Consider the following 20,580-nt stretch of genomic DNA (forward strand, 5'->3'; position numbering starts at 1 on the left):
TTACTCGGCGTCTCTAACCACAGCAGAAATTAAGTAACAAGAGTAAGTATCGCACTGAAGAGCAGCCACAGCGCTTGTCAGCGTTGGCGCTGATGATATTACAAAATAAAAAAAAAGACAAATAGTGCCCATCTAGCACGAAGAAGAAAGAGAATAGAAAAAGAAAGGGACGCATTCCAGGTGTCCAAATACAAACACACCAAACCTGGTATCAAACTCCATATGCATATGCCAAAGAAAGCGCCTTTACACCAAAAGGTACTTCTCAAAAAATGCGATTAAAAAGAAAAGAGAAAAAGAAAAGAAAATATTCAAGCAAGCGGCGAGAAAGCCCGACATGCTACTTGGAAATTTTGATCTTCTAGATCGTCAAGAAAATCAACACCTGGGAAGGTGGGGAAAAGAACAAGAAAAAGGCGCCCCGTAAAAGTACAATGGAGACCATAGATGCTGTTGGACTCGGGAAAAAGAACGATGCTGTTTTTCGTTGCCCGGAGTGGACGCATTACTTCGTTGATAAAACAAAGGGGGCCAGACGCGCGAGAGAAAATCGACTAGGAAGAAAAGACACAGGAAAAAAAAATAAAAATAAAAATAAAGCCAGTATAGTACAAAATTAATAAGAAAGCTGGCGAAGTTGAGGTATTCGTTTCGTTCATGGGCAAGGCTGTATCTCTACAGTACCGATATATTATTCGCGATCGCTCAATGAGTTTTATATGTGTGGTTCCACATGCAAGGGAGAAGCATTGCAAGTGTTTCGAAATAAAAGAGGCCGTGCGGGTCTTGGAAGAATTAAAAAAAAATAAGAACATGATCAAACGTCGGCGTCATTGATTTGCTCAAGGATCTGCGCTTGGAGCTTTCTAGTCTGGCGGAGCGCCTCGTCTCTGTCGTCAAGGTTAGCGTCAGCTCCAACGTAAGGCTAGGAAAAAAAAAAAAAAGCATACCTATCAGCCTGAAGCTCGGCGACTTCAATTTGCGCCATGTTCATTCTGCCCACAACATGCTTCATTTCGGTATCGGCATCGCGCAGCGCTTTTTCGAGTTCTTTCACTTTGGCTTCGAGTCCTGAGACTTGAACGGCTTGATTTAGCGCGACGCCAGGCCCGCTGGTCGTGACCTGCAACCGAGGAGAGCGCGGGCCCGAGAATGGAGAGGGCGGCATGATGGGAGAAAGTAATGCCGGGGTTCTCGCCCCGTTCTTAGCCCGCAACAGCTGGGCGCTATGGCTTTCCTTCAAGGTCGCGATTTCCTGTTCGTGTTTTGCAATTTCATCCTCAGACTGCTGCTGTGCCAATATTAACGTGTCCTCGAGCAGTTTTAGCCTTGTTTGCATGTCGTTGATTCTTTCAGCGGAGAGCTTTTGTTCCCGTTCGCCTCGACCGATGGCCTCAGAGAGACGACCGCGAAGTGCGCTATTAGTAGCGACTTGCTTGGTCACGTCAGAAATGAAGGCATCATCCGATGCTAACCTGGAGTTCCTCTGTCGGTTGGACTGTAACTGGGTATAGGCGTGCTCAAGAGAACTCGCCGTGGCGTGGAAATCGGCCGAATCGTTTTCATCTTCTATAGGCGTGACTGCATGTTCGAGTAAGAGAACTCGAAGAGAGGCCGTTTCTTGTTCAGCCCGGTCAAGATCCATCTTTAACCCGGCGAGACCCTTTTCACATTGCCATTTTTGGTCCAAGGCGTCATCAGCGCGTCTTCTGAGGATATTTATTTCTTCTCTTAAGGTCGTGACTTCACGCTCGTATCCTTGTTTGCGCGGCGAAGTTGATTGCTTTGCACGGCCCAGCTCTATTTCCAAAATGCGAATACGTTTCTCGTGTTTTTTGGCTTCATAGGATTGTCTTTCAAGCAAACTTTTGACAGTTTGGTGAAGAGCATCGCGCTGCGTTTCGACATCCTTAACTCGATCCGCCAGCGACTCGCGGAAATCACGCTCCTTGCCGATGATAGAACTGGGGCGCGATAAGGACTCTGATCTTGACAGTCCACCAGACCGAGTGGGCGGAATTCGCGCAAGGGAATTTGACCTGGTAAGGCCAGGAGTTTTTTGAGGAAAGTCCCCGTCCTCCTCGGCGATGGAGTTGAACCTGGTAGGTTGTTGCTCAGAAATCATCTTTCGACTTTGGCTGAGGAGGCTGTTTTCATTTCGAAGGACTTGGATCTCCTGCTGCATGCGGTTTTGCAGCTGATCTCGCTCATTTCGATGTTGTTCTAACTCAACTCTCATTGCAGTGAGAAGGTCTTCGAAATTATCTTTTAACTGTCTTTCTTCTGTGAGCCGACGGCGGGTATCATCTAGAGCAGCTTCAAGTTCCTTGGCTCTAGCACTGGCATTTGAGGCTTCCACCTTCTCGCGGCGAAGCTATATCAAGCATGTCAGGAAAACACAAGCATGGAAAATTGCAAAGAAGTACACATACCTGATTGACCTGGGTTTCCAATATCTGAACATGAGAATCCGCAGCTTGTCTCTTAGACCTCTCCTCTTGCAGCCTCTGAGACAGATCCACCTTAAGCTGGGCCCTCTCCTGCTCAAACTCTCGCTTCATTTTATCCACATCATCTGCTCTGGAAAAGCCAGCGTCACTCATGGGATATTTAACAGATCCATAGCCGGAATCGGAGAAGTGGTCACTGTTTCGATTACTTATCCCCGGCAGGGTGGTCGTTTCTGACTGCAGTCGGTCTACCAGATCTTCTAGATCCATCTCTCTGCGTATTGAGCCTGCCAATTCACAGCTGATCTCCCGGAGTTCATTCTCCATCTCTGCTAACTTCGAAGCCATGTTGTTATTGTCTGTTGGCATCGATTGCGAGCGCGATGGTGGTAGCTTTGGCGATGCGCCGGCAAAGGAGTCACGGGAGGGAAAGCGGGAAGACTGAGCGGAGGGTTGGGTGGAGGCGTTCATGGGCGACGGCATGGGCGACAAGATCGAGTCTGATATCTCAGTGCTGACGGACTCGTTGCCCGGGGAGGCAGCGCTCTTCCAGCCAAAGAAGGAGGTGATCCTGCCCCCCGGGGTTTTTGGCAGCTGCTTGTAGTCGATGGAGCCGGACGATATCTTGCGGGAATTGAGATCGATTCTCAGGGGCGGAGGCCGGGTGGACGGCGGGTGCAGGGCCATTAACGCGGGCTGCTGGGTGTTTGGAGGTGGGAGTGGAAAGGGCGTCTGCTTGGCGAGGGGGAGCGAGGTTCGATTGCTGGAGTGGACGTGCAGCGAACGGTCCGAAGAATAGGCATTGGAGGAACGAGCGTCTGGGGCACGGGCGGGTGGAAAGACAGCAATGGAGTCGTGAGGCGTGTGTAAAGGGGTGTGTCCGTGAGGGAATCTGGAGGCCGCGCAAAAGCAAAAAAGCACATGTGTCAGGGCGCTTGCGACCACGAACCCACTCGAATCACGAGCGCAAGGCGAAGCCAGGGGGGGGGGGAAGGACCACTCACTTATCAAGGTCCCTGACCTCGAAGGGCTCGAGGGGCGAGAAGGGCGGCGATGGGGTGTTGAGGCCGACGGTGGACTTGGAGGAGGAGGTGGAGGAGATGGAGGCCAGGTCGGGGTTCTGGCGGACGGGCAGCGGCTTGCGGCGAATAGGGGAGGACGGGAAGGCGGGCGAGCGAGGCGAGGAGGCGGAGGACGACAGCCGGAGCGGACGGGCGAAGGGCTTCGCGTCGTCGACGGGCGGGTTGGGGCTGGATCGCGCGACGGCGGCGGTGGACGACAGCGCGGACGGGCCCAGCGAGGGCGACATGGCGGCGGCGGCAGCAGCAGCAGCAGCAGCAGCAGCAGCGGACTGGGACCCGGGGCGGCGGCGACGGATCGAGAATCAGGGGCGCGGGCGCGCAGCGACGGACGCTTTTTGGGGAGCGGGCGGGCAGGGCGCCCAGGGGCAATGGGGCAATGATGGGCGCGACTATCGAGGCGGCTAGCGTGGGCGGTGGTTAGGGTGGTGAGGGCATAGGGGGCGGCTGGGGGGGTGAGGAGGGAGGAGGGAGACTAGTAGTAGTAGTAGTAGTCGAGCGTGCTGGGCACTCGTCCTGGCCTGCGTGGTTTTCCGCAGCGGCTGCCGCTCTCGGGCTTTGTGATGCGCGCGCGGTCGAGGCGCCTGCCAGGGGGTGGCCAATCAGCACGCGCAGCCCGGCGGGGTGGCTGCAGGCGGGCGGCCCAGGCACCGCCAATCAGCGGCCGTCGCCCGCCTGCCAGGTACATCGGTGCAGGGCCAGCTAACTGCAGCGTCGCCGGCCGCGCCACCGCACGCCCAGTCCCGTCTGCTGGCCCCCCTGCCAGGTCGCGCAGGCCTAAAACATCGCTCGCCAACCCGACACGCCGCGTGCTCATGCCGATCGGAACGTGAGAACCGCTGGCTGGGGGAAGGACACCACACACTCCCACTCCCTCAGTCCTCGCTGGCCCAGCCGGCGTCCAAGAGCCTGCCGCGTCCGCACAGGGCACGCTCTGTCGCCACCGCATGTAACGCTGCGAGCCAAGCCCCGCACCCAGCCCGTGGGCCGCCGCACCGCCCGCTGGGACTCGATTACCACTCTGTTACGTGAGAAGCGATGATGCCTGTGATTACGCCATGACTTATTAAGTACTATCCTATCCTACGGAGTACGACCGAACCACTCCTCTCCTCCCAACCGCAATAATGCGAGCAAGGGGCGGCTCCCGCTGCCGAACACTCAACACGCAGTCCACGTTCCAGGCGTTCTCCGCGCCAGTTTCACCGCCCGCCCCGCCCGCTCACGTCTCAAACGTGTACCGCAGCCACTCGCCCACCGCCCGCAGGCTCTCCCACCGCACCGCCTCGTCGCCGTCCGCCATCAGCGCCATCACCCGCGCCTTCAGCCCCAGCTTCTCCAGCGCCGCCCGCTGCTCCGGCGCCGCCTTCACCAGGCACCCCACGTCGTGGCACGCGATCGCCAGCACCTGCTTGTCGCCCTCCCAGTTCTGCGCCAGGATCGCCGCCAGCTGCTTCGGCAGCTGCCCGCCCTCCGCCTCCAGGATGCGTCGTGCGTTGTCGCGCCAGAACGCCGCGTTCGTGTGCGCCGGCGACCACCGCAGGTGGCCCGACAGCACCTCCGCCGCGTACGTGTCGAACGTCGTCTGCGTGCGCGTGTATTCGGCCAGCATCTCCGACAGCGTGCTCATCGCCTCCAGCAGGTCGTCGTCCACGTAGTGCCGCGCCTCCATCGTGCCCAGCAGCGCCGGAAGCCCGTTGAAGATCGCCGCCGGGAGCAGGCTCGCCTTGTTGGCGGATAGAATGTTCGACAGCGTGTACACCACCAGCCGCGTAGTCTTCTCTTTCGGCGAGATGCGGAGCAAGTGTGTGTACAACGCGATGATCTCGTATTCCCTACTATCGTTAGACCCCAACACAACCGCAGAACAGACAAGGTGAGGACATACGACTCGAGCTGGTTGCCCACCAAGGCCCCTTCAAAGCTCAGCTCCCAGATCACAATCAGCACATGGTACAGCAGCTGGATCCCTACGCCGCCCCCGATCTTCAGGTCCGCTGTCCGAATGCTGCTGCCGCCCAGCGTGGTCGACCCATTATCTTTCCCCGAGCCTGCTGCGGCCCGCAGTATATCAACCAGCGGCTGAAGCGTCGTAGACCTCTGGTTCCAAAAGAGCTCCCGTGAGCGAGTCGTCCGTAGTAGCTCCGAGTAAGCCTGCACGCCGATATCCTGTAGTCCGGTGTCCGTGCTTTTGGTGAGCGTGGCGAGGTAGGAAAAGAGCCGGGGCAGCGCTTCGTCGTCTTTCGCGCCCGTCTTGCGAGATACGAGAAGGGAGGCCGAGATCAGGTTGGTGAGAAACGAAGACGTCAGGAGGGGTATGGGGTCTTCGGGGTTCGTGGAGTGCCGGAGCAGAGGGAGGAAATGCCGGTAGCTTCCCTGGTCCTGCGCCAACGCCGTCTTGAGCGAGGCCACATCTATCAAAACCACGGGGGGGCGCGCGGCTGCTTAGCAATCTGCTCTCCATCCCAAGCTATCCCGGGGAACCGCTGCAGCAGCACCTACCATTGATCAGATCCGCCGCGAGCACCAGGATATACTGGATGATGTCGGTGCGCCTCGACGCCGACTCGAGGATGCTCTTGCCGGAGCTGCCGCCGGCCAGCAGCGTCGTGTACGCGGCCAGGTCGGCCTCGACGGTCTTCTGCCGCTGCTCCTTGCGCACCTTGTCGACCGCGCGAATGCGCTTCAGCTGCTCGTCGGTGATGTTCCCGGCTCGGACGGCGCCATCCCACGGGATCGGCCGCGCGCGGATGTTGTTCTGCAGCGACGTCAGGTACGTAGGCGAGTCGAGAGACATGGTCGGGGAACGGGGGTATGTGTGTGTGTCTCAGCCGCGCATAGATGAATGGCTGGTCGTCGTGGTTGTTTCTGCACCGTCTTCAAGCTTGCTGTCAAGCTACGTAGTTATAAGTTGGGTTGGCTTGCCAAGAGCCTGGTCGGCTGAAACATCCTCACAAGGCTGCTTGGGCCACGGCCAACGCACGTCTTAGGTCTCTTTTGCCAGGCAGTGCGCAAGTCTTGTCGAACGGGGGGGGTCGTTTCCCAAAGATGCGTCTAGAAGCTCAGTAGCTGTCATTTTTTTTTGTTCCTACTGGGGAAGACAGCAAAGAAAGCTCCACCCATGTCAATCCGAGCAATACCACAAAGCCTCCAATAAAGACCCCGGAAAGCCTCACTCCAATCGACTCAAATGCTAGCATCGGATTCAATGCCGCTATCCGCAACCTGAATTCCGCCTCCTCCGCCGGCGAAGCCCTCTCCTACACAAAATGTCCGCCAATTCGCGGCCCCCGAAGCCGTCGAAATGGTCGGTCGGCTCGCTCCTGCAGCAGGCCGTCACCACCGTCGAGTCTCGATTAGATACCATACTAGCCGACAACGAGGATGACAACGTGTCTACAAAAGAGGAGGAATCAAGAGCTGCGGCTCCAGCTGAGAAGCAAGATACTCGCGCTGGCGACTCCCCCGCGAGGCCTGGTGCGTATGCCTTTTTCTCCCCCCCCCTTTTAGTCCAGGAGCGCGTTAGGCTCACAATTGCAGGCGTATCAAGGAGTTCTTCTTCAGCTCGGACCAATGAGCGCCTGCAAGAACGGCTCGCACGCGCGATGGTTAAGCAAGGCGGCTCCTCTACCAATCTTGCCAGCACCACGCCATCGACGGGCCTGCCATCCCGGACTACTAGCCCCCTTCAACAGACGGAAAGCAGATCAAGTGTGGATAGTATAGCTGGAAACATTGAAAAGTCTGCGAAAGCTGAGAAGACGCCGACACCAGCGTCAAATGGTTCGGATAGCCAACCCGTGGTGGAAAAACTTACTGGTTCAGAGGATGCAGATGGAGAGGAACTACGAATGTCTATAAGCTCGAGAGGGGACGCTGGCCAGCCGGATATAGAACCTGTCGAACCGCAAGGTAGCCCTGTGCCTGCCATTGGTGTCACGTCTCCTCCCCCTGAACCGCCTACGGGTCTCGAGTCTGCTCTTTCCGAGCTGCACGCGGAGCACGAGCTAGCAGAAGCCCGATGGAAAGAAGAATTGCACACATATATCGAGAAGATCGATGCTTTACAAGCGAAATTAAAATATCTGGCGAAGGAGGCCGCGGAATCGGCCAAAAATGCGGCTGCAACTGCAACTCCCGGAAGTCTGGAAAAGAAGCTGCTTGAGAAGGATGAACGGATAGCTGCATTGATGGAGGAAGGACAAAAGCTGTCAAAAACGGAGCTGGACCATCGCGCAACTATTAAGAGTCTGCGACAGTTTATTGCAGATAATACGAGGTCCCAAGCTGATGCGAAGCGACGGATGGAGAAGCTGGAAAAGGATTTGTCAAAGGCAGAAGCTAAAGCTCAACGGCTTGAGCAAGCAGAGCAACGAGCCTTGTCGAAATTGAGTTCTCAGTCAAAAACTGAGAAGGACTTAGAAGCGATTACTGCTGAGCGAGATGCCTCTAATACAAAATTAATGGAACTGAATGCTCGGCTTAGCATGGTGGTTGCTCGAGCCGAAGCTGCTGAGAAAAGAATGCAGTCTCAGACAGAAGAAGCAGAGAGCCGTCGTATCACAGAGCTCAAGGACGATCTTTCGAGCGCCAAGGTCGAGCGCGAGATAAGCGAAGAGAAACTGCGCAGGGAGGCCCGAGATCTCAAGGAGTCGTTAGAGCGGGAAAAGGAGCGTGGCAAGGTGCAAGAGATGGAGCTTCGGGGGGAGTTGTCGGTTCTGGAGAGTAAAATGGAGACTCTTCGAACTCGGGCTGAGGAGGTGTCTTCCAGCGCGACGGGCGATGCACAGGCCAAGCTCCTACGGCAGATTGAGCGGTTGCAGACCCAGTACGCTGTTGCGAGAGAGAATTGGAATGGGATTGAAAGCTCGCTGATGTCGCGTCTGGCGAATGTTGAAAAGGAGCGGGACGAGATCGCGCGAAAGGAAGGGGATTTGAGACGGAAGATTAGAGAAGCGGTATGGTCTACCTGGGGGAAATATCTCTGTGCAAACAAGCTAACAAATTTGATGTAGACGCTGAAAGCCAAGCGTGCTGAGGGTGAAGCAGAGAATTCTCGAGAGGTGATCAGTGAGACGGAAAGGAACCTGGAGGAAGCACGGCAAGAGGGAAAGAAACTGGAACAAAAGCTTGCAAAAGCAGAAGCCGATGTTCTCGAGGCCAAACAAGATCTTGCAAACCAGAAAGAAGCCATCGAAGCGACATGGTCCCAGCGGCTTGAAGAAGAGAAATCTAAATGGCACGAGCAGCTCCCAGCATCGCCTCCGTACCTTAACCAACATATCGAATCTCCAACAGGGCTGAATCGAAGACCTGATACCCTCGGGATCATGCTAGACCATTCTTCGAGCCGTCGATCCCCTGTACCTCTGTTCCCACCGGAGCAGGACACTCCACCTAGGCAAAACTCATATTCGTCTCTCACTTCGGGCCTTAACCTTCGACATCCCTCCCTCGGCGTTTCGTCCACCTCTTTAGAGCTACCTATGCAGACCTCCGAGCCAGAGGAGTATTTTACCGGCTCCCAAACCCCCACCAGCCCCCCAGGAACTGGAGCATACCACTCCAGAGGAATCAACGACATCGTTTCCGCTTCCACTGTTGCCGCAGGCCCGTCCGTGCAACTTGTTGAAAGAATGAGTGCCACAGTGCGCCGACTGGAGAGCGAACGGGCTGCGTCCAAGGACGAACTGGCTTGCATCACGACGCAGCGCGATGAAGCGCGGCAGGAAGTGGTGGAGCTGATGAAGGAGGTTGAAGAGAAGCGGGCGTCTGATGCGCGGATACAAGAACTGGAAAGCTCCGTCAAGAGTCTGAATGAGAGATACCAGACTACGCTGGAGATGCTTGGAGAGAAGAGTGAGCTCGTCGAGGAGCAAAGGGCGGATATCCAAGACCTGAAGAAGATTTACCGGGAGCTGGTGGAAAGTACTATGAAGTGAAGATATATGAATTCAGATCTGTACGTATCACATTATTTTTCATCTGGTTCACCTTTGAGAGGAGACTGTATCTACATAAATTATACACTGCCGTTTGCCAATGGAAGACGCTTTCATAAATCAGGGCAACTCAATTCCCTCATGTTCAGCGGCCGTGAGAATAAACTTCCGGACCTGTGATAACGCGGAGAAGTTAGAAAGAAGGTTCTATAATTTTCCCCGTCACAACGAACATACCTTGATATCTGGGGCCAGATCAATCGCCAAATGGCCATCATTATCTCTTTTATCAGCTTCCGCGCCGGCGCGCAGGAGGATTAACGCAGCCTCTCCATGGCCCTCTGAAACGGCATGGTGTAAAGGAGTTAATCCGTCCGCATCCGAGGCGTTTAGCGGGCTGTTTCCTTCTTTGAGCAGGAGGTTGAGGATCGGGACTGAGCCGATGGCCGCGGCGCGGTGGAGGGCTAATTGCCCGCGGTTATCGCGGAGTCTGGCACTGCATTTGCTGGCGAGAAGAGCGCGGATGATGTCTGTGTTGCCCTTGGATGTTGCGAAGTGGATTGCGTTCTGGGGAGGGAGTCAGGGTCGCTATTCTGGTTCCCTAAGGGGGGAATGGCATAGTTACCTGCCCCGCGAGACTTTTCAAGTTTGCATCCGCCCCTTTTTGTAATAGAAGCTTGACCATGGCTTCTCCTTCACCGTCCTTGAGACTGGCGGCAATCATGAGAGGAGTCCAGCCTGAAGAATCCTGAATGAATGGTTGGAATTAGTGCCGTGTCACCAGCAATCTCACACCGCCATGTCCTAGGATATATCGATAGCGGGCAGACTGACAACAACGTCTGGGTCAAAATCATTATGTGACATCAGTAACCGAGCTATAGGCATCTGATTGTACGCGGCAGCCCAGTGTATGGGCAGGCGATCGTCGCCATCTCTCAAAACGGCGAGCTTCGGGTTTGCCTGTTTAAATCCAATATGAGCCGAGCACATGGCCCCATAGGTAGCGGTGCTGCTTACATTAAGAAACGACTCAACTTCAGAAGCTAATAATCGTTTGATCGGTCAGAGCAGAATGAAGTGAAACAGAGAGGGATTGTATATACTCTTCCCTTCACGGGTTGCCTCGTGAATGGCGAATTTGGCGTGATAGTCAGGATCCATGGGTATATTTTCTATCGTGAAAGAATAGAACTAGATAAATATTGATTGCCATGGAATCGTGGAGGAGAATGCGGGGACGATTTGGGCCTTTTGCGCGCGGCCTTGGCGCTTGGACGAAATGTTCCGGCGAAGCTCTCTTGACCTCAATCAAGATTCGATTCTTCCACTCATCAACTAAAACACCGGGAACTCGTTATTCTTTAGATTTGGAGACCTTCCTTAATCTTATATCGATTTCTGCGCCTCGCGAAAACGCGTCTTATGCCCCCAAACCTTTGATTGTAGTGCATCGTTCAGGGCACACGCCTCACACAATGGAGATCGAGCAATGCTCGCTCACGCCAGAACAGGCCGTTCGAAGCTCTACGAAGAGGACACTTGATCTATTTGGCGCGGACCATCTACTTCCCACGGTACCATCGTCTACCAATGGCGAATCTATCGGCGTATCCTATCGTCGAAAAGCAGAATACGACGACGTTCAAACACTTCCCCCATCCTTAGCAGAGAAACAAGCGAAAGCAGCCGCCGCTGGTCGGGCTAAGCGACCAAAGGCAAAAGCAGAAGGAGGTGCAGCAAGCTCAACCGCCCTTGTGAAAAGTTCGTTGTCGTCTGGTACCCAGAACGGTGCAGGTGACGCTCCAACAAGCTTGGTGAGAAGGCCGGCGGTGACTCAACAACCAAAACCCGACTGGCATGCTCCCTGGAAGCTTATGCGCGTGATATCTGGCCACTTGGGATGGGTTCGAAGCTTGACTGTGGAGCCGAATAATCAATGGTTTGCCAGTGGTGCTGGGGACAGGACGATAAAAATATGGGATTTGGCGACGGGATCGCTTCGCCTTACTCTGACTGGGCATATTTCTACAGTTCGAGGGCTAGCAGTGTCGCCAAGACATCCTTACCTTTTTTCGTGTGGTGAGGATAAGATGGTTAAATGCTGGGACTTGGAAACGAACAAAGTGATTCGCCACTATCACGGCCATTTGAGCGGCGTGTATACCCTGTCCTTACATCCGACCTTAGATGTACTTGTGACCGGAGGCAGAGACGGTGTCGCTAGAGTATGGGACATGCGAACGCGCAGCAATATTCACGTGCTTTCTGGCCACAAAGGAACCGTTACTGAGGTGCAATGTCAAGAGGCGGATCCGCAAGTCATCTCCAGTTCTTTGGATGCTACTGTTAGACTATGGGATCTCGCTGCCGGCAAGACAATGGGAGTTCTCACCCACCATAAGAAGGGCGTTCGAGCCTTGGCTACCCACCCGAAGGAATTTACGTTTGCAAGTGCCAGCGCGGGCAGCATCAAACAATGGAAGTGCCCTGAAGGGGCTTTCATGCAAAACTTTGACGGGCACAATGCCATCATCAATACGCTTTCTGTTAACGAGGACAATGTTCTCTTCTCCGGCGGGGACAACGGGTCTATCTCGTTCTGGGACTGGAAGTCTGGGCACCGCTTTCAAACATTAGATACCACTGCCCAGCCAGGATCTTTGGAAGCCGAAGCTGGACTCATGTCATCTACTTTCGACCGGACCGGTTTGCGATTGATATGTGGTGAGGCGGATAAAACAATCAAAATTTGGAAGCCGGATGACGAAGCTACCCCAGAAACACATCCTCTTGACTGGAAGCCTACACTTGGAAGGCAAAGATATTGACTGGCAAATTGCGGAATATTCCTTGCTTGTATTTCTATGCATTTCACGGCGTTAATGCGTGTGTCCGTTCCTCGTTTGGATTGGTGTTTCATTTCGATAAAATATATCCAGTTTTGTTTAGTAGTACCTTTGTGCCGTACAATCCAATCATATCACCTAACTACACTGTGTATTCTATTGACACCTCCTCTGATTCATATGTTTTTTCCTACCCATCAAATCCGATCCCCAACATTCTTGCCTCCCCATCGTCTCTAAATGCCGCCTTCACATCTTCTGGAGCAATTCTTAGCCTAACCTTTCCGCTTCTATTCCCTCTACCTAGGGCATACCCCATACCGTATCCATTTTTTATCCCCAATTCACCTTCCAAAGCTAGAATACCGGTATTCATCATTTCAACAGCGGCCCACCCCATTGAATGGACACGCGATGAAGATGTGATATATTCCTTCAAGGACTGACTTGCAGCGCCAGCAACAGCTATTGCGCCGTCAGATATGCGCTTGGCCTCGTCAAGAATGTCTCCGAGGGTACATTCGGTGATCCCTGTGCGACGAAGGCGAGCAAGAAGGCCCGAGAGGAAGACTTTAGCAGAAAGCGGAAGACAACGAAGGGACTGCTGAAGTGGCGTGGACGTTGCTTCTTGAATGGCTTGTTTGATCGTTGCAATTGTCACGCGAGGGAGAGTTTCTTGTTTTTGTTCTTTCTTTCCCGTTCCATGAGCTTTCGAAGAACTTTCCTTGATGGTGACCTCCTTTCTGGTACGACGGTTCGTACTCTTACTTGGTGTCGGTGGAAAATCATCATCGGCGTCTAGAGATATGTTGTTGGTCTTCATTTGGGTTGCATCACTGACTTGTTCGGCAATTTCTACTGCTCGACGGCAAATATCTAGCGCACGGCGTGCGTCTCCACTGACAGCTGCAACTTTCCGACTCGCAAACTGTATGGCGTCGGAGTCAACAATATTTCCGGGAACGTTCTTGAGTCGAGAACCAATGATCTCCATAAGTTCCTGATGTTTATAGCCGGAAAAGGTGATTCTAGTGAGGCCAAGACGGCTTGAAATCTTGTTGCTCAGGGTTCGCTCTGGCAAGTCCATAGTGTTTGCAACCGCCAAAACGATGAGATGAGAGTGTCGAAGGGCCGGCCAGTTAAAAAAATTGTACATGACAGACTGGTTTCTGGTTACTAGTTGATCGAGTTCGTCCATAAGTACAACACACGGTACCCGCCGCGGTGATGGCCTCGAAAACTCTCTCTCCAGAAGATCGAGAGCATGGGAGGGCGAAACTCGATCACCTTTTAATGCTTCCCACAATAAAGAGTACGATTGGTGTGGGTCTGTTACCTTCATTCCGTTTATTTCAACGAATATGAAGTCATCCATTTCTTCCGATAATACTGCCCCATTAAGATGTGCAATGACATCTCGAACTGTCGCGGTTTTTCCTGTGCCTGGAGGCCCAGAGATATATATACATGTTCCAGTACCCTCAGTAATCGCAACGCGGAGGCTGTCGTATACAGTGTTGAACTCCACATCCCGACAGGGCAGGGAATCGGGCACCGTAGAGACATGAAGTAAATTTCGGGCTTGCCTATAGGGCGAAGAAAAGTATGAAGGAGAAAGTACACGAGTTCCAAGTGGCGTAAATTCCAGGGGCTTTTTTACTAGAATCCTACGTAAAAGGTCATTAGTTCTTGATGCGCATGTATTAAGGCTCTTTTGTACCTCTTATGAGTCGGTGTTGTAAGCATTTTTCTGCGCTGTGACTGTGGTGTCCCTGCAACGGATGCTGTCTTCTGCTTTTTCTTTGGAGTGGCGGGCGCCGACGTGTGGTCCGTCACCTAGTAGTATAATTTTAGTATCAGTCTGAGTGCCAGGTTAGCCATCTGGACATACGTTGGATTGTTCCGCCTTCCTCTTTTTTGATCTTCTCAAACCGGATTGGATAGTCCCAATCAAACCAAACATCCCTTCTTCTGTTTCATCATATATGTCCTCCCAAATGAATGGCTCAGTATAGTTTCCTTGAAGCTGATTGACGCCCCTTCGACACAAGATGCATTTGTTATACTCAGCCAGGGCCGCCCGTCCTTTAGGGGGCTTACCCTCAGGGTATTTGGCAAAGAAGGCATCCGCAGAGAGTATACGCGCTCTGCCATTGATAGCAGTCAAAGGGTTTATATTGAAATCCATAGTGATGTACTGTTCGTTTGGTAGAGCGTCGGATCTCTTCTTTTTCCTTGTAGATAAAAATTCATCGGGGGATGCGAACCACATGATATTGGCAGATTTGATGGGTGCAGCTTGCTCATCTGAGTCTTCATCTTTTTCTTCGACAAATTCACAAATAATTCCAGCCCAATCCTTGCCCGGCTCTGGTGATTTTAGAAGAACAGCTTGGCCTAATCTGCACTCAAAAGACCCCATTCGAGCTCCTATGATCTTCCTGGGCATCTGGTAGGGACTTGTGACCCTTGAGGTTTTCCTAGCTCGCAATCCTTCCCCAGGCAGCTCCGCTGCAGGACAAGAGTTATAAATCCACTCCCATGGGAGGTCTTCACAACCAAGCTCATCGTCCGAGTCCTCATGATGGACGCCCCCTTTTGTGAGCCAAAGTCTTGCCAATTCTTGAGCCTTGGTTTGGCCAGTCTTTCTATTCTTAGAAGGCATCGTAAGAGGAGCTTCGCAAGAACAAGAGGGTATCACTCACTCAGTACTCCGTATGCAGTACTCGTAAGGTCGTTGACGCGTAGTCTTGGCGCGTCTTGGCGCGAAATAGAGTTATATTTCTATATTTCCATTATTCTATTTAGAGTCTAGCGCATCAACTCCTGTTACTAGTATAATTGAGGAATAGCGTTCCTCGCGGGGAAGAACTCAAGAAGCTTAGCTAAGCAAACAGAGCATCGAAGCTTGCAAGGGAGAACTTAGGAATAATCATTCCACAATGAAAATGTCTGGAGCTTCATCCACATAAACACCAGTTGATTGACTACCTCTCGGCGCAGAGGGCTGTGGATTTTTTCAGTCTGGGATCCCGGTGGTTAGCTATTTGATGATCATCTAATGACACCAGCTACCAATTTCGCTCCAACTCTTTTGCGCCTCTAGACGTGACGACGACGCTCACCCGTTCCCTAAAGTCCCTTTGCACCCGGTTGCTTTCTAATAACCTTCCTTGCCGTCAATATGAGTCAACTAAATGTCCAAAAGCCCAGGCTTTTCGGGTCTGGACTGACCGCCAATCAGCCCCAACAGAGCGGAAGTCTTTTTGGTAACACGGAACAACAACAGAATCCTTCGCCTTTTGGGTCATTAGGTACTCAATCGAAACCGGGTGGTCTTTTCAGTAATCTAGGCCAACAACAGCAGCCGCAGACGCAACAGCAAAACGCTGGACCGTTCTCGGGCTTCGGTTCCAGTACCCAGCAACCCCAGCAACAAAGCGGAGGGCTCTTTTCTGGGTTTGGCTCTACAGCACAGCCACCGCAGCAGCAACGACAGGGTACTAGTTTATTTTCTGGTTTTGGGGCTCAACCGCAACAGCAGCAAGCACAAGGCGGGAGTAATATGTTTGCTAGTCTAAGTACTGCTACTCCTCAAACCCAGCAACAGGCAGGTAGTTTATTATCTGGGTTTGGCTCCACAGCACAGCAACCGCAGCAGCAGTCGGGGGCTACATCATTATTTTCGGGCTTTGGCCAGCAACAGCCACAACAACAGCAACAGCCATTTGGTTCTACTGTTGCTGCACTGGGACAGCAGCAGGCTCCACAGCAATTGGGCCAGACCCTCGGCCAATCTCAGGGCCTTGGCTCTACCATATGGACTCCTGGGCAAGGAATGACCGGTGGTAAGTTTTCTGTTACTTTTAACTATCAAGCTCGCAGCTTACATGAATCTAAGTCCATCGTACCGTTCCAATGCAGATGACGATTGTCAGGGAAAAGTGGGACCCAGTTAACCGAGTTTCTCCATTTCGCGGATACACTTACAATAACCCGGGTGAAGAAACTGCACCTTTCTTCCAGCCCACCGTAGACGATGACGAGAATAAATGGGAAGAGGCGTTACGCAAAAGACCTGGTCCTAATTTCGTTCCAGTTCTTGTCAGAGGCTTCTGGGAGCTTGGGAAGCGAGCGCAGCGGCAGAGGGATTTTCTGGCAATGATACAAACGAGGTTACATGAAATTAACACCGCTCTTACCGGATTACTTTCTCGTCACGATCTTAACATTTCAGTCAAAATAGCTGCCTGCAAGAGGAGGCATCAAGTCTTATACCAACGATGCCTTGCTCTAGCTGCGAAAACACAGCTTCTTAGAAATCGAGGGTATGCAATGGACGAAGCAGAAGAAGAATTAGCAAAAAAGCTGCTCCAACTTGAACGGTCTATTTTTGATCCAACCTTGAATGGAAGGTCCGAGGAAATTTGGGCTAGGATGTTGGCAATCAGAGAAAATATCAAACGGCTGCAAATGGAAGTTGAAAGAACTGGTACTGAAGCCCTGAATCAAGGAGATGATACCTTAAGTGACGCACAGTTAAAGACAGCTAAGAAAGTATGCCTTCCCCCACATTATCGGGGTTTCCCTTCAAACATACTAATTTAATTCTGGTAGATTCTTGATGATTATTCCTCGCAAATACAACACCTGAACAAAGAGCTAGCTGCGATTCAGACAGAATACGGGCGCCTTGAAGTGCCTGTTATGTCTTGAAGATTCATCTTTTTAATTTTCGTATTATCTCTCCTGGTCTCATCGATTGTTTACTTAGGGCCGAAGATACCTTTGGCGATGGCGTTACACTGGAAGCGTGTCTAAGCAGTCATTGCAGCTTTCTTCTCAGACTAGAGCCTAGAAACAAGAAACATGAAAAAGCAAGGCATTTTTTACCTGCTGGTCAGCTATTTATTGTACATGATCAAATTTGATACACCTGATATGCTTTCCTTCTATCCAACTTCAACAACGAATCTTGCCTGTCGGAATATACTTTGAACCAAGTTTAATCTTCTTGGGACAAATCGATCGACGCATTCAATATAGTACTAGTGCATAGGTCGCTTCGGTATCCAAAAAGTCGGCATCGTAAACACGCGGAAGGAGATGGAATAATCTCGCGCTCAAAACAACTTGCGCACAAAATCAATGGCAAACGGAGCTAAGGAAAAAACAAGTAAATATGTTAGTGCTATCTCTGATGTAGAAATTTATACCAACTTACAAAGATACAAGAGGATACTGCCCGCGATGACTCGGTTAACAGTCTGGCGAGCTTCAACTTCTCCAGCCTGAAAAGAATAGCATTAGTATGTATTCCAGCCTTATTGTGTCCGTGGTACGGGAAAACGACTAAAGATATCAATCTGACCTTGATCTCTTCCTTGGAGAGCTGTTCTTGACCTGAGTGAAGTTAGTGTAAGCACGGCTTTGGGAGTCATCAGAGCCTTTAAATACCTGGCATAAACATTTTTTCTAAATACTTATGAAAATTGGTGGGTTGTTGTAGGGAGACAAACGTATTGGGGCGGGTACTTGAGTTGCAAGTCTCTTTCTCCTCAGACTGTCGTCACTTTTTTTCGCGATGGAAGCTTAGACCCTAATAGCCCCCAGAAAGCCCCAAATAGCACCGTTTGGGAGCTAAACCCAATACGGGAATCGGCTCGCCTCGTCGGCGAGAAACGACTCCAAACCTCCGTCAATGTGGAAGACAGCTATATTTCTCTCCGTCACAGAACCATTCTGCTGGTTGTGTGCACCTTTAGTACTCTGATTCTCCTGCTTAATCTCCTCATTTACTCCATTTTCTAGTTACCTGACCTGAATACGGAGCACTTTCCTCCACTTCCTCCTCGTTGACTGGATTCCCCAATTGCTCCGCTCCAACTCTGAACTTGCTGGCATAATGTCAGCCTCGCCGGAGCCACAGGCGGACCTGCCCGTTGCTGATCCTGAAGGCAGTGCGGCAGAGGATGCTCCCCCGGATCACTTAGCGGCTGCGGATCTATCAGATGATGAGTCCGTTCTTTCGGATGTTGACGAAGCACAGTTTGAAGGCTTTGACCCCGCCAACATCGCTATCGATGACCGTCCAGCCCTTGCAATCGACGAAGAGAACTTAAAACTGATTGGCCGTCACAAACGCAGACGAGCAGAGGGAGATGATGATTCATACCGAAAAAAGAAAAAGGAATACAAACGAGAGAAAAGAAGCCGTAGGAAGCAGCAGGATAGTGACGATGCTTTTAGCGGAGGAGAAACTGTAGAGGGGAAGCGCTCAAGAAAGCGCAAGGAAGGTCGAGAAAGGCAGGCAAAAGCGGTACCGGAGATTGATGAGGAGTCATTAGATCCGGCGACACGTATGACATCTGCTTCAATTTGGACAGAATACATTTCCTAACCTCGCGGATTCTAGGTCGCCGTCGTGCCCTGGACCGTTTAATGGACGAGGCGTTGAAAAAGCCTACTAAACGCCGCGTCAGAAAAGCAGATGGCATTGTGCGTTGACTCGCGCCCACCACCACTACAAAAGCGTGCTAATGCTTATCTACAATAGGATCTTGCTGATCAAGCCGATGCGGAAATTGAAGACGTCCGCCGACGTATGACTGACGCAGCGAGGCTCGACAGCATTGCGCGAAAAGAGAATCGACCTGCACAATACAAACTGAAAATGCTTCCAGAGGTGGTTTCGCTATTGAATCGCACTCACTACGTAAACAGCTTGGTGGACCCCGAAATCAACCTTCTTGAGGCTGTCAAGTTCTTCCTTGAGCCCTTGGACGATGGCTCTTTGCCAGCATACGACATACAACGAGAATTGTTTGCGGCATTGTCCAGGCTCCCGATTACAAAAGACGCACTGATCGCTAGCGGCATCGGCAAAGTAATAGTGTTTTATACCAAGAGCAAGAGGCCACAGGTTGGAATTAAGCGTCAAGCCGAGCGACTCCTTGCGGAATGGACACGGCCCATTTTACAAAAGAGTGACGATTATTCCAAAAGGATCTACGAAGAAGCTGATTTCGATCCAAGGTATGTATTGTCTGGGCATTTCTATAGGTTAGCGGTTCATCTGACATTTCTTGCAGCCTCCTCACCGTGCGCAAGCAAGTCACCGCAGAAACCACTGCTGCCGAAGTCCGTGCCAGAGCATTGCTGCCGCCTCGCTTGGCGAATCGTGCGCGCGCTGAAGGCGGTCACACCTCCTACACCATTGTCCCTCGCTCTGTTGCCGTGCAGGAAAGCAAATTTGCGCGCCCACTAGGGGCTAGTGGTGAGGATCGCTTTAGACGTATGAAAGCCAGGCAAGCCGCAGCTATGAAAGCATCAAGGAAATAGGGTTTGATGGCTACCGAAAGAACTGCATTGTTGTTTTTTGATATGCGGGGGATGTCAACAACAGACTGAGTTTCGAACATATTATTTTCTCATCCTCGCATTTTTTTTGTCTCTATATTTCTTAGCCCTCGTTTTTGACGTGTCTGGTTCTTTATTATTGCGTCCCTTTTCGGCGTACCGGGGTTTTTCGGAATTATGGAGCAAAAGGGGTCACGAAATGGAACATTTGGGTCAACGGTTGCTAAATTTCCAATTCTTGATGCTATTTTTGGCGTTGACATATATTAGTTATGTAATTTTTCAAAATGACAATTCACATCCAGCTGGCAGCTCAGAGCAAAAGTCCTAGGGACTGATGTGTTTTGCGGCTTGCGCAAAGGATGTACACGAAGGGTCACGAGGGTGCTCGGTTCTGGGTCCAGAGTAACTACTCCGTACTTGACCGTGACCTGTCTAGTATGTAAAGCATAGCATACCAGAGATGGGAGCCATGGCTGGCTTTCGGTCTCAGAACAGACAACAGGGTATATGCCAGACGAGCTCAACGAAGCCGGCGGCCACCTCCGTGGCACGGCGACGGCGAGTCATACATAATATGTATGAGCTGGCCTTTGCAATCCACGAGATCCCGGTCGATCGCGGAGGACACAGCGGCGCGACGGCGCAAAGGAAAAAACACCCGCAAATACGGGGTGGCGCCATGAGGGAAGACGCTGCCGAGCAAACGCCGAAACGCAGGCCGGCCGGGCAAACCCGCGCAGTCGAGGCGAACCTGGCTGGGCGAGCCACGAAGTGTGTTTTGCAAATCCCGAGAAGGGAAAAAACTGCGAGGAAAAGCCTCGAACGCGCGCGACGTCATCGCCCGCTCGCCATATAAGAAGCGCTGCCAGTCGCACCCCGTCCTCCGCTGCCCACTATC

At 52.1% G+C, this 20,580-nt stretch overlaps 8 protein-coding genes across 8 annotated transcripts; 4 read left to right on the forward strand and 4 right to left on the reverse strand.

The window, feature by feature from the left end:
• Positions 1 to 817: 817 nt before the first annotated feature.
• Positions 818 to 3,759, reverse strand: LOZ57_000229 (uncharacterized protein; the record flags this gene model as incomplete). The annotated part of the gene is made up of 4 exons (XM_049249336.1): positions 818 to 890; positions 951 to 2,374; positions 2,433 to 3,342; positions 3,455 to 3,759. The coding sequence occupies 4 exons, from the start codon at positions 3,757 to 3,759 to the stop codon at positions 818 to 820; spliced, it is 2,712 nt and encodes a 903-aa protein (XP_049111530.1).
• A 992-nt stretch (positions 3,760 to 4,751) lies between these two features.
• VMA13 (H(+)-transporting V1 sector ATPase subunit H) lies at positions 4,752 to 6,326 on the reverse strand (the record flags this gene model as incomplete). The annotated part of the gene is made up of 3 exons (XM_049249337.1): positions 4,752 to 5,364; positions 5,418 to 5,943; positions 6,032 to 6,326. 3 exons carry the CDS (start codon positions 6,324 to 6,326, stop codon positions 4,752 to 4,754), a joined length of 1,434 nt encoding a protein of 477 aa, XP_049111531.1.
• A 472-nt stretch (positions 6,327 to 6,798) lies between these two features.
• LOZ57_000231 (uncharacterized protein) lies at positions 6,799 to 9,471 on the forward strand (the record flags this gene model as incomplete). The annotated part of the gene is made up of 2 exons (XM_049249338.1): positions 6,799 to 8,487; positions 8,545 to 9,471. 2 exons carry the CDS (start codon positions 6,799 to 6,801, stop codon positions 9,469 to 9,471), a joined length of 2,616 nt encoding a protein of 871 aa, XP_049111532.1.
• A 120-nt stretch (positions 9,472 to 9,591) lies between these two features.
• On the reverse strand, positions 9,592 to 10,635 carry NAS6 (putative ankyrin-repeat protein; the record flags this gene model as incomplete). The annotated part of the gene is made up of 6 exons (XM_049249339.1): positions 9,592 to 9,645; positions 9,709 to 10,038; positions 10,097 to 10,219; positions 10,306 to 10,434; positions 10,492 to 10,517; positions 10,578 to 10,635. The coding sequence occupies 6 exons, from the start codon at positions 10,633 to 10,635 to the stop codon at positions 9,592 to 9,594; spliced, it is 720 nt and encodes a 239-aa protein (XP_049111533.1).
• Positions 10,636 to 10,949: 314 nt separating this feature from the next.
• Positions 10,950 to 12,302, forward strand: PRP46 (pre-mRNA-splicing factor prp46; the record flags this gene model as incomplete). The annotated part of the gene is made up of 1 exon (XM_049249340.1): positions 10,950 to 12,302. One exon carries the CDS (start codon positions 10,950 to 10,952, stop codon positions 12,300 to 12,302), a length of 1,353 nt encoding a protein of 450 aa, XP_049111534.1.
• Positions 12,303 to 12,510: 208 nt separating this feature from the next.
• ORC1 (Origin recognition complex, subunit 1) lies at positions 12,511 to 14,985 on the reverse strand (the record flags this gene model as incomplete). The annotated part of the gene is made up of 3 exons (XM_049249341.1): positions 12,511 to 13,987; positions 14,041 to 14,156; positions 14,212 to 14,985. The coding sequence occupies 3 exons, from the start codon at positions 14,983 to 14,985 to the stop codon at positions 12,511 to 12,513; spliced, it is 2,367 nt and encodes a 788-aa protein (XP_049111535.1).
• A 519-nt stretch (positions 14,986 to 15,504) lies between these two features.
• NUP57 (Nucleoporin nup57) lies at positions 15,505 to 17,036 on the forward strand (the record flags this gene model as incomplete). Its single annotated transcript, XM_049249342.1, has 3 exons — positions 15,505 to 16,168; positions 16,222 to 16,877; positions 16,938 to 17,036. 3 exons carry the CDS (start codon positions 15,505 to 15,507, stop codon positions 17,034 to 17,036), a joined length of 1,419 nt encoding a protein of 472 aa, XP_049111536.1.
• A 1,189-nt stretch (positions 17,037 to 18,225) lies between these two features.
• On the forward strand, positions 18,226 to 19,661 carry IWS1 (Transcription factor iws1; the record flags this gene model as incomplete). Its single annotated transcript, XM_049249343.1, has 4 exons — positions 18,226 to 18,679; positions 18,736 to 18,818; positions 18,877 to 19,355; positions 19,412 to 19,661. 4 exons carry the CDS (start codon positions 18,226 to 18,228, stop codon positions 19,659 to 19,661), a joined length of 1,266 nt encoding a protein of 421 aa, XP_049111537.1.
• Positions 19,662 to 20,580: the final 919 nt, after the last annotated feature.

Source organism: Ophidiomyces ophidiicola (genome assembly GCF_022830035.1).
Source record: "Ophidiomyces ophidiicola strain CBS 122913 chromosome Unknown scaffold_1, whole genome shotgun sequence".
In the NCBI taxonomy this organism is placed as follows: Eukaryota; Fungi; Ascomycota; class Eurotiomycetes; order Onygenales; family Onygenaceae; genus Ophidiomyces; species Ophidiomyces ophidiicola.